This window comes from Cervus canadensis, chromosome 3 (assembly GCF_019320065.1).
Source record: "Cervus canadensis isolate Bull #8, Minnesota chromosome 3, ASM1932006v1, whole genome shotgun sequence".
NCBI lineage: Eukaryota > Metazoa > Chordata > Mammalia > Artiodactyla > Cervidae > Cervus > Cervus canadensis.
Window position 1 is genome coordinate 28,483,390 of NC_057388.1, and position 12,023 is coordinate 28,495,412.

At 42.0% G+C, this 12,023-nt stretch overlaps 1 protein-coding gene across 1 annotated transcript in view; it reads left to right on the plus strand.

The window, feature by feature from the left end:
* Positions 1-12,023, plus strand: part of DNAH11 (dynein axonemal heavy chain 11) — a 385,020-nt gene that overhangs the window by 263,158 nt on the left and 109,839 nt on the right. The window contains exons 59-61 of the mRNA XM_043462325.1: positions 2,095-2,238; positions 3,139-3,321; positions 4,858-4,959. Coding sequence (XP_043318260.1) covers positions 2,095-2,238; positions 3,139-3,321; positions 4,858-4,959 — 429 coding nt within the window. The remainder of the gene's footprint in view (positions 1-2,094; positions 2,239-3,138; positions 3,322-4,857; positions 4,960-12,023) is intronic.

The following is a 12,023-nucleotide window of genomic DNA, read 5'->3' on the forward strand; positions in this document are numbered from 1 at the left end:
TCATGGCTGTGCTCACCATCTGCAGTGATTTTGGAGCCCAAAAAATAAAGTCTGACACTGTTTCCACTGTTTCCCCATCTATTTCCCATGAAGTGATAGGACCAGATGCCATGATCTTCGTTTTCTGAATGTTGAAACAGGCACATTTGGCCTTGGAGTACAGAATGAAGCAGGGCAAAGGCTAATAGAGTTTAGCCAAGAGAATGCAATGGTCATAGCAAACACCCTCTTCCAACAACACAAGAGAAGACTCTACACAGGGTCAACACTGAAATCAGATTGATTATATTCTTTGCAGCCAAAGATGGAGAAGCTCTGTACAGTCAGCAAAAACAAGACCGGGAGCTGACTGTGGCTCAGATCATGAACTCCTTATTGCCAAATTCAGACTTAAATTGAAGAAAGTAGGGAAAACCACTAGACCATTCAGGTATGACCTAAATCAAATCCCTTATTATACAGTGGAAGTGAGAAATAGATTAAAGGGACTAGATCTGATAGAGTGCCTGATGAACTATGAACAGTGGTTCATGACATTGTACAGGAGATAGGGATTAAGACCATACCCATGGAAAAGAAATGAAAAAAAGCAAAATGGCTGTCTGAGGAGGCCTTACAAATAGCTGTGAAAGAAGAGAAGTGAAAAGCAAAGGAGAAAAGGAAAGATATTCCCATCGGAATGCAGAGTTCCAAAGAATATCAAGGAGAGATAAGAAAGCCTTCCTCAGCATTCAATGCAAAGAAATAGAGGAAAACAACAGAATGGGAAAGACTAGAGATCTCTTCAAGAAAATTAGAGATACCAAGGGAACATTTCATGCAGAGATGGGCTCGATAAAGGACAGAAATTGTATGGACCTAACAGAAGCAGAAGATATTAAGAAGAGGTGGTAAGAATACACAGAAGAACTGTACAAAAAAGATCTTCACCACCCAGATAATCACAATGGTGTGATCACTCACCTAGAGCCAGACATCCTGGAATGTGAAGTCAAGTGGGCCTTAGAAAGCATCACTCAGTTAGCCTTAGCATACTTTATGTTTTTTGCTTTTACTCTTGTTTTCACACCCTTTCTGTTCTTTGCAGTCATTTCCCAAATGAAAAGGCAATTTATGGTAATAGAGGAGAATCAGGTTCAACATTTGATGAGATTTTATAGGTAAGAGTATATAATACTATTCAGGAAATTTCATAGAAAATCCTTAAAAAAAAACACACACAAAAAGCAAGTATTGTGAACCTACATATACTTCTTACAGACATTAATTCTTACTCCAAAGTATTTTCCTGGTACTTGTAACGTATTACATTAATACCATCTCTTGAGTAAATTAAGATTCTGACCTTCAGAGACTAAGGAGGAATGTAGAAAGGAGGTTCAGCCTCTGTGGGCATCTTCCTGGTTGAGTCATTATAGTGTAATAGAAGATGTTTCTTGTGCATATAAAGCAGAAAAAACAAAACTAAAAGGCTCTGAACTAAGGGACTCTGTTTCTGAGTTATTGCTGTTATTTAGTCGCTAAGTTGTGTCTGACTGTGACCCCGTGGACTATAGCCCACCAGGCTATTCTGTCCATGGGATTCTCCAGGCAAGAATACTGGAGTGGGTTGCCATTTCGTTCTCCAGGGTATCTTCCCTACCCAGGGATCAAACCCGTGTCTCTTGAATTGGCAGGCAGATTCTTTACCACTGCACCACCAGGGAATTCCCTGTTTCTGGAAGGCCTGATTCAAAGACAAATATACTACATAGGTTGGATGAACCCTTAAATACCCTAAAACCTATACGTTTATGAAATTCTGTGGCCTCAGTGTGCAAGATTCTGCAGGACTGGTACATCAGGAAGATAAATTTACTTGGAACCCAAAAAGGCAGTGATGTTTCCAAAGTATCAGAAGAGTGCCAGAAAGACCTGGACCTACTGGTGTCCCACAGTGGGATCTCTGGGAGGGCTGCAAAAACTGCCAAACCGAGACCGGTATGAAAAGGAGCGGGTGGAAAAGACTAGCCACTGAAGACCAGCTTAATGACCCAACAGCGGTCTTGAGAGAGCAGAGCGCCCTGTCTTGAGAGTGTGTGTGCTTTCCTTCAGGTCAATCTCACTGAGCTGAAAGCCTTTCCCAACCCTCCAAATGCAGTTACCAACGTTACTGCGGCTGTGATGGTCCTTCTGGCTCCCCGGGGCAGAGTGCCGAAAGACCGGAGTTGGAAAGCAGCTAGAGTCTTCATGGGAAAGGTATCAGCCTGGCAGCGTGAAAATTCTGATGATTTCTGTGTTCAGTTCTGTGGTTATATTGTCAGCAGGGACTGGGAATTTGGGATTAGCAGATGCAAACTATTTTATGCAGAATGGATAAACAACAGGGTCCTGTTGTATAGCACAGGGAACTATATTCAATATCCTCTGATAGACCATATGAAAAGAATGTGTATGTCTGTGTGTATATATATATTCTCTATATATGTATAATTGAATCTCTGTGCTCTACATCAGAAATTAACCCAACATTGTGAACCAACTATACTTCAGTAAAATAAATTTTCTTAAAGTACATACAGTTTGAGGAGAAAGAAGCAGCTATAAAATCCCTAACTATTCAAAAGAAATCATCTTCAGATTTGCTGAGAGTCATCTGCTGTGCGTCCTCTGGACCTAGAACTTTTGTTTGCCAGGTTGGAGATTAGCGTGGGGTTGGAGCACACCTAGAGCAGCACCAGCAGCAGTTGGAAGGTTGCTAATTATTTTCAAAATTACGAAAGCAGTTAAGTGTAGGAGGGAGAAAATTACATGGGTTTCTTCTGTTGGAAAATGTTACTAATGCACAAGAAGGTGAAGCAAAGGGGCTTTGGGGTATGTGCTTTCCTTTTTCTTTTCTGCCTTTCTTTTCTTCAAAATGTGAATGCCTCCTGTGCAAAGACTGAATATTTTACCCTGGGATAGAAGGGATTTTAAAAGTGTCCATTGCTAATTCTAGCTTTAGACTGTAAAGACTGAAAAAGTCAAACAGTGGGATAAATGCAGCTTGCCAATTTTGCCTTTGTGATGTGAATCCTAAAAGCTGATTTTAACTTTTGATCTTGGAATTTTCTCTGCAGCACAAATGGCTCATTGCAGTAAGTCTTTTTTGCTTTACAGGTGGATGATTTTCTGCAAGCGTTAATTAACTATGACAAAGAGCACATTCCAGAGAATTGTCTAAAAGTGGTGAAGGAACAGTATTTGAAAGACCCCGAGTTCAACCCAAACCTGATTCGGACCAAATCTTTTGCAGCAGCTGGTCTCTGCGCCTGGGTCATCAACATCATGAAATTCTACGAGGTGTATCAGGCCTGACCAGATGGTTTATGGGTGTTATTCAGGAAGCATCATATATATATTAATTTCTAGGCCAGCAAAAAATGTAAAATAATTTGATATTTAATTATAAGATAAAGTTCAAAGAATAAGACATGAAACCATCAGATTAATCGTAATTCTCTAAAGGAGGATAGCTGAAATGTTGGAAGCCATGCTTTTTTAGGGTAGAGTAACTTCTTTAGATCAAATAGCAGCAATTAAATTTGATTTGATTAGATAAAAACATTTGGGTAGAGTAATTATATTTATTTATATTGAAATATTTCAGTTGTTGACTTGAAACAACTGCAAATCTGACTTCATGTTTAATTAAATTTCATCCCTGCTCTCAAAGCAGAAATTTACACCAGCTACAAGTAGACTTAATGAGATGAGAAATAACCTTTGGAGGACTTTCATATTTTAATGACAAATGTGTTTTTGACTGTATGCGGTCTATTCTAAAGTTTGTACTTTTGGGCCAAATAGAGATAGATGATCATTTCAGTTAATCATTTATTTATCAAGTACTTGTCTTGCCAGTTGTGTCCCAAACACTTAGCGAAGGACTGGATGTGAAAAGGGAACATGCATGGCCCTTTGCCAGGAAGAACTGACTCATTTCTGTCTTTAAGTCTTGTGTGTTATATTCAAAGGTAGAATTGCTGAGGAGATGCCACTGTCTTTCCCAGAACGATTTTCAGAAAACTAGGGTATGTCCTTCACTCTGGGAAGGACCCACGGGAATAGGACCCTGTCCGTCTCTCTTTAGTGGAAACCTGTATCAGGCCAGACTGCAGGCAGATCACGGCTGATGGGCGGCCTCGCTCCATAATAGCACACCTCACTGCTGCGCTGGCCTCACACCCTCAGTGGAAAGACAAGCCCAGCACTGGACCATTGCTGTGTTCTCTGTTGTTTTGCTATGACATAGAAAATTTAATTTCCTTTCTCCCTGCCCAACAGAATATTTGATCCACTCAAATGCTTAAATCACCCATTCAGATAACCTTTAAGTTGGCCAGGAACTTAGAGAAAAAAAAAAAAAAAGTGTTAGTGTGGTTAACGTTATACTGTGTGAGGGTTATCTCTCATGTTTCTTTCTGGGTTCAGAGAATTTCTCCACACCAATTTTCTGCCTTTAAGGCTAGACATGATCCCACCTTTAGCTGTAGTTGCTATACTCGACAATTTCTGGTGATAATGAGGGTTGTCTCCAAATTTTATGAAAAATTAATTTTATATCATAATGATATGTGGCCTGTGTAGCATTTTATGCTAGTGCTTATCACTCTAATGTCCATAACAAATGAGTGAGTAATGGACAAGCAGAGAAAATTTGGAAGGCTATATGAATTTTTGTTCTGCCATTAGGTGTTACCATGACTAAAAGTAAACACCAAATTTCTAGGTGAATTAGAGATTTTAATTGTAAAGCTTCCAGGAAATAGAAGACTGATTACTTGCCCTGTTTGCATCTTCATTGCCTTGTGAAATAACCCTTATGTGGCTTTTCAGGTCTACTGTGACGTGGAGCCCAAACGCCAAGCATTAGCCCAAGCAAACTTAGAACTGGCTGCAGCTACTGAGAAATTGGAGGCTATCAGGAAAAAGCTAGCGGTAAGTACAGGCTCCAGCACAGAAGAAGTTCCTAAGTGGTGGAACCCCGCCCCGCCCTTAGGATCCCACCTTCAGACAGGGCCATCTCTGAGACCTACCGCTCAGGAAGGAATTGGACCTTTCATGAGTATATTCATTTATATTCTTCTTCAATAGACACTCCTCGCCTGCTGGATGCTGGACACCGAGCTGGAAGGGGGACTTTCATGATTTCTGCACTTAAGAAACTTTCATGGTCTGGCAGTAGAACGAGGATAGCGTTCAGGGATTTAAAGCAAGGATTCTGGAACCAAAGTGTCTGGGTTTACATCCAGACTCCACTATTTACTGTTTCACCCAGCACATGTTAGTTAACCTCTCTGAGCCTCTTTTTTCTCATCTGATAAATTGGTACTGTAATAGCATTTACTTCTTAGGTAGATCATGAAGATAAAATGAGAGTAATTCATAATGAGAATTTAGCATGGTGCTTGGCATATAGTATGTGATTAGAAAATGCTAACTGCAAATATTATCACCTTGACTATCTCTACAAGTACATAACAGATCATTGTCATTTGGTGCTACAAGTATATGTGTGACTATATCCAGAATGCAATAGGAGCGCCAAAAAAGAGCCTAGAGAAATTAGGGAAAGTTTCATAATGAAGGTGTATTTGATATGAGCTGCAAAAATTACTTGTGAGTCACCAAGGATAACAAAATCAGGAAAGGTGTTTGTGATTTAAAAAAAAAGTGAAGAAAAGAGGGAAGAAGCAGTTGGTAGACTTCATGAGTCCTAGTAGGCCAGAACCCTAACATGAGTGTCTGGGGGATGGTTAGGAATAATAAGGAGGAATGAAAGATGAAGTTGCAAAAGTTGAGCAAAAGCCTTCTCTGCCTTTCATGCTGCAGAATTTAAATCTTATCTGACCTTGGTATTGAGCCTTTGAAAGATTTTAATAGGTTAATGGCATGGTCACTTTTCATCAACTGAATGGAAGCTGGAGGAAGAGAAGAGGCTAACTGCAGAAAGACAAGTTAGAAGTGCCACTGTGGGTCCTCCGAGGGCCTCAGCTAAGGCAGGGACAGCTACAGTGGAGACAAGAAGAAGCACTTGGTAGACTTGACAAGTCCATGGATTCAAGGCTGCTGATGACATGGTGGGGGGAGGGGCACATGCAGACTAGAGATGATGAGTTGGAGGTGCTGACGTGGTAGCATGGAGTGGTACAGTCAGAGTGGCAAGGCTGGGTAACCCTGGCCACCGAGGGAAATCCTCAGCGCTTCAGTTTCTTAGCTGTCACTTCATGAATAACAGCCAACTCTCAAGGGGGGGCATCTGTGATGTATTTTGGCTACCAGCATCCAACCTACCTTCTTTGGGTGGCAACAGACTGGTTTATCTTTGGAAAATTACCTTTCCCCATTGGATACACTCAGGTAGGACTTCGATCATGGGTACCTTTTTCTGTCCTAGCTGAAGCCTGGTTATGTGATCCAAGCTTTGCCAGTTTCACTCCCCCAATCTCTAGAATCAAATCAGTAGCCAGAGAATGAGACTGAAAATAAAGTTCATGTATGGTAGGACAGTGTCCAGAGGAAGCTTTCAAGTATTTCGTTCCTGCCCCCAAGTCTCTCTGGAGCTCCTAGGAGCCTGTGTGTGATTCTGTGCCTTTCCTTTCATTGAAAGAGCTCTCCCATTTTCAGGAGATTCTCTTTAGCTTAGTTTGGCTAGAGATGGTCTCTAGGAGCAGAAAGAGTTGAGGGGAGACCTGAAGGAGCATGCTCCCATCTTGGAGGAAATCCTACCATGGGTCTCTGAGGAGGTGAATTATGGTTATATGGTGGTTATATGGGAGAATATCCTTTGTTGGAAATTTGAAGTAAAAAACAATTTGCTATGAAGACTGGTCCGGCCACAAAGTCAAACTCTGCATAGTTTCTGTCTGTTGGTACATAGTCAAGTCAAGGTTTGAGCCCAAGGTTTGAGCCCAAGGTTTGTCATGATAATTTTTGCTAGCTTTGCTTTCATCTCCTTCAGCCTCTGTTTCCTTCTCTCTCATGGCCTTTCCCTCCTCCTTATCTATGCCTTCTGTTGCCTTCTCACCTAGAAAAGCAGGGCTGTGTCTACCATCATTTAGGAAATTCATTCATTAACTAGTATTAGACTTTGTATATTCTTTCAAAGTTTTTATCTCTAGTTTCAGACTAAAAGATGGCCTCATATTGAAGGCTGAGTGGGGAAAAAAACAAAACAAAATAAACCTGCTTAGGCCATCTTGTCTTTGACACATACAGGATCTAAGGATGACCATGAAAATGTGCAGATTTGTCTCTTTAGGGTAGTGATTCTCAGAGTGCGTTCTCTCGACCACAGAAGCATCAGTGTCACCTGGGAACTCATTAGAGATCCAGACTGTCAGATTCACTGAATGAGCAACCCTGGCAGGGAATCCAGGAATTGTGGATTTGATCAAACTCTCCAGGTGGTTCTGGTGCACACTTCAGCTGGAGAACACTGGTTTTAGGGTGTCTGGTGGGCTGGGGTCTTCGGACTAAGTCCTCCCCCCACCTCCCATTTATTTCTAGAACCTGAGAGGCCAGGGCCTGTCCAGAACTGTGAAGCAACCAAGATTCTACCCTACTCACAGGCTGACAGGTTACCCACCGCTGTTTCACAGATGCTGGGCAGAAGATGGAGGGATATGGGCTGAGTGGGTCAGAGAGCAGAGGGCTGCATTACCCACAGCACAGCGAGCAGTGTGAGCCTCGTGTGGGCCTCAGCTCCCCCAGCCCCCATGGCCGTGACGCACAGTGGGTCAGCTGAGGCAGTTCACAGTGGGTTTGTGTCATAGCTGAGGTATCACAAGCTTAGGAAACACCCCCTATAAAGAAAGCTGCGAGTAAATCTGCCCAACTTTTGTCCCACAGAGAAACACATCTTTAGTACTCTGGCACAGGAGTACTTCTGTCCTATGCCCTGAGAGAAACACTGGCTCTATTTCTGAAGCCTATTTGCTCTGCATATACCTTGCGGAAGATAGTCCAGAGCAAGAGCTGTCAGTACCTCTTCACGAGAGGCAGAGAAACAAGTGCAGGAGCCCATGGTCTCCCAATACCCAGTCCCCAACCCAGCTTTACAAAAGGAAACGGTATATCAGCTTATACCTTAGGTATGTGAATTGTTGATGAGTCGCTCAGTCCTGTCTGACTCTGTGACCCCATGGACTACAGCACACCAGGCTTCCCTATCCTTCACTGTATCCTGGAGTTTGTTTAAACTCACGTCTATTGAGTCAGTGATGCCATCCAACCAGCTCGTCGCCTCTGTTGCCCCCTGCTCCTCCTGCCCTCAATCTTTCTCAGCTTTGAGTCTTTTCCAATGAGTTGGCTCTTTCCATCAGGTGGCAAAGTATTGGAGCTTCAGCATCAGTCCTTCCAATGGATATTCAGGGTTTATTTTCTTTAGGATTGACTGGTTTGATCTCCTCGCAGTCCAGGGGACTCTCAAGAGTCTTCTCCAGCACCACAGTTTGAAAGCACCAATTCTTCAGTGCTCAGCTTTCTTTATGGTCCAACTCTCACATCCATACATGACTACTGGAGAAACCACAGCTTTGACTACAAACCATAGTTTTAACTTCATCAGCAATGTAATATCTCTGCTTTTTATTAGGGTGTCTAGGTTTGTCATAGCTTTTCTTCCAAGGAGCAAGCATCTTTTAATTTCATGGCTGCAGTCACCATCCACGGTGATTTTGGAGCCCAGGAAAATAAAGTCTATCACTCTTTCCATGGTTTTCCCTTCTATTTGCCATGAAGTGATGGCACTGGATGCCATGATCTTAGTTTCTTGAATGCAGAGTTTTGGGGGTTTTTTTTTGGTATATATATATATTTTTTAAGTTTTCTTTTTTTTTCCATTTATTTTTATTAGTTGGAGGCTAATTACTTTACAATATAGTAGTGGTTTTTGTCATACATTGACATGAATCAGCCATGGAGTTACATGTGTTCCCCATCCCGATCCCCCCTCCCACCTCCCTCTCCACCCAATTCCTCTGGGTCTTCCCAGTGCACCAGGTCCAAGCACTTGTCTCATGCATCCAGCCTGGGCTGGTGATCTGTTTCACCCTAGATAATATACATGTTTCGATGCTGTTCTCTCGAAATATCCCACCCTCGCCTTCTCCCACAGAATCCAAAATTCTGTTCTGTACATCTGTGTCTCTTTTTCTGTTTTGCATATAGGGTTATCGTTACCATCTTTCTAAATTCCATATATATGCGCTAGTATACTGTATTGGTCTTTATCGTTCTGGCTTACTTCACTCTGTATGATGGGTTCCAGTTTCATCCATCTCATTAGAACTGATTCAAATGAATTCTTTTTAATGGCTGAGTAATATTCCATGGTGTATATGTACCACAGCTTCCTTATCCATTAGTCTGCTGATGGGCATCTAGGTTGCTTTCATGTCCTGGCTATTATAAACAGTGCTGCGATGAACATTGGGGTGCACGTGTCTCTTTCAGATCTGGTTTCCTCAGTGTGTAAGCCCAGAAGTGGTATTGCTGGGTCATATGGCAGTTCTATTTCCAGTTTTTTAAGGAATCTCCACACTGTTCTCCATAGTGGCTGTACTAGTTTGCATTCCCACCAACAGTGTAAGAGGGTTCCCTTTTCTCCACACCCTCTCCAGCATTTATTGCTTGTAGACTTTTGGATAGCAGCCATCCTGACTGGCGTGTAATGGTACCTCATTGTGGTTTTGATTTGCATTTCTCTGATAATGAGTGATGTTGAGCATCTTTTCATGTGTTTGTTAGCCATCTGTATGTCTTCTTTGGAGAAATGTCTGTTTAGTTCTTTGGCCCATTTTTTGATTGGGTCATTTATTTTTCTGGAATTGAGCTTCAGGAGTTGCTTGTATATTTTTGAGATTAATCCTTTGTCTGTTTCTTCATTTGCTATTATTTTCTCCCAATCTGAGGGCTGTCTTTTCACCTTGCCTATAGTTTCCTTTGTTGTGCAAAAGCTTTTAAGTTTCATTAGGTCCCATTTGTTTATTTTTGCTTTTATTTCCAATATTCTGGGAGGTGGGTCATAGAGGATCTGCTGTGATTTATGTCGGAGAGTGTTTTGCCTATGTTCTCCTCTAGGAGTTTTATAGTTTCTGGTCTTACATTTATATCTTTAATCCATTTTGAGTTTATTTTTGTGTATGGTGTTAGAAAGTGTTCTAGTTTCATTCTTTTACAAGTGGTTGACCAGTTTTCCCAGCACCCAGTTAAAGAGGTTGTCTTTTTTCCATTATATTCTTGCCTCCTTTGTTGAAGATAAGGTGTCCATAGGTTCGTGGATTTATCTCTGGGCTTTCTGTTCTGTTCCGTTGATCTATATTTCTGTCTTTGTGCCAGTACCATACTGTCTTGATGACTGTGGCTTTGTAGTAGAGTCTGAAGTCAGGCAGGTTGATTCCTCCGAATGCAGAGTTTTAAGCCAGCGTTTTCACTCTCGTCTTTCACTTTCATCAGGAGGCTCTTTAGTTCCTCTTCACTTTGTGCTATAAGAGTGGTGTCATCTGCACATCTGAGGTTACTGATATTTCTCCTGGCAATCTTGATTTCAGCTTGTGCTTCATCCACCCCAGCATTTTGCATGATGTACTCTGCATTTACATTAAAGAATGAGAATGACAATATACAGCCTTGACACACTCCTTTCCCAATTTTGAACCAGTCCGTTGTTACACATTCAGTTGCTTCTTGACCTGCATAGAAGTTTCTCAGGAGGCAGGTTAGGTAGTCTGGTATTCCCATCTCTTTAAGAATTTCCCAGTTTGTTGTGATCTACACAGTCTAAGGCTTTAGCATAGTCAATAAAGCAGAAGTAGATGTTTTTCTGGAATTACCTTGCTTTTTCTGTAATCCAATGGATGTTGGCAATTTGATCTCTGGTTTCTCTGCCTTTTCTAAATCCAGCTTGTACATCTGAAAGTTCTTGGTTCACATAACTGTTGAAGCCTAGTTTGAAGGATTTTCAGCATTACCTTGCCAACATGTGAAATGAGTGCAATTGTGCAGTCGTTTGAACATTCTTTGGCATTGACCTTCTTTGGGCTTGGAATGAAAACTGACCTCTTCCAGGGCTGTGGCCACTGCTGAATTTTCCAAATTAACAGCATCATCTTTTAGGGTTTTAAATAGCCCAGCTGAAATTCCATGAACTCCATTAGCTTTGTCTGTAGTAATGCTTCCTAAGGCCCACTTGGCTTTGCACGCCAGGATGTCTGGCTCTAGGTGAGTGACCACACCATCATGGTTATCCGGGTCATTAAGACCTTTTTTGTATAGTTCTTCTGTGTATTTCTGCCATCTCTTCTTAGTCTCTTCTGCTTCTGTTAGGTCTATATATACCTAGGTCAACCCTATGAAATGGGTGACATTATTTCATTTTTCAGATGATGCATGCATGCATGCTAAGTTGCTTCATTTGTGTCCAACTAATGAAACTGAGGCATAGAGAGCTTAAGTACACAGTCCACCTTGAGGCTGCTTAGCTGGTAGCAGAATCCAGACATGAACTCAGGTGTCTGATACCAGAGCTAAGTCAGCTTCTGTATTTTATAAAAGCATGTACTCTGTGTGTGTTTTTGTATTTATGTTCACACACTCAGTCATGTCCAACTCTTGTAACCCCATGGAATGTAGCCTGCCAGCCTCCTCTGTCCATAGGATTTTACTGGCAAGAATACTAGAGTGGGTTACCATTTCCTGCTCCAGGGGATCTTCCTGACCCAGAGATTGGACCTGCGCCTCTTGTGTCTCCTGCATTGACAGGAGGGTTCTTTACCACTGTGCCCCCTGAAAGTGAAAGTTGCTCAGTTGTGTCAGACTCTTTGCAACCCCATGGACTATACAGTCCATGGAATTCTCTAGGCCAGAATACTGGAGTGGGTGGCCTTTCCCTTCTCTAGGGGATCTTCCCAACCCAGGGATCAAACCCAGGTCTCCCGCATTGCAGTTGGATTCTTTACCAGCTGAGCCACAACGGAAGCCCAAGAATACTGGAGTGGGTA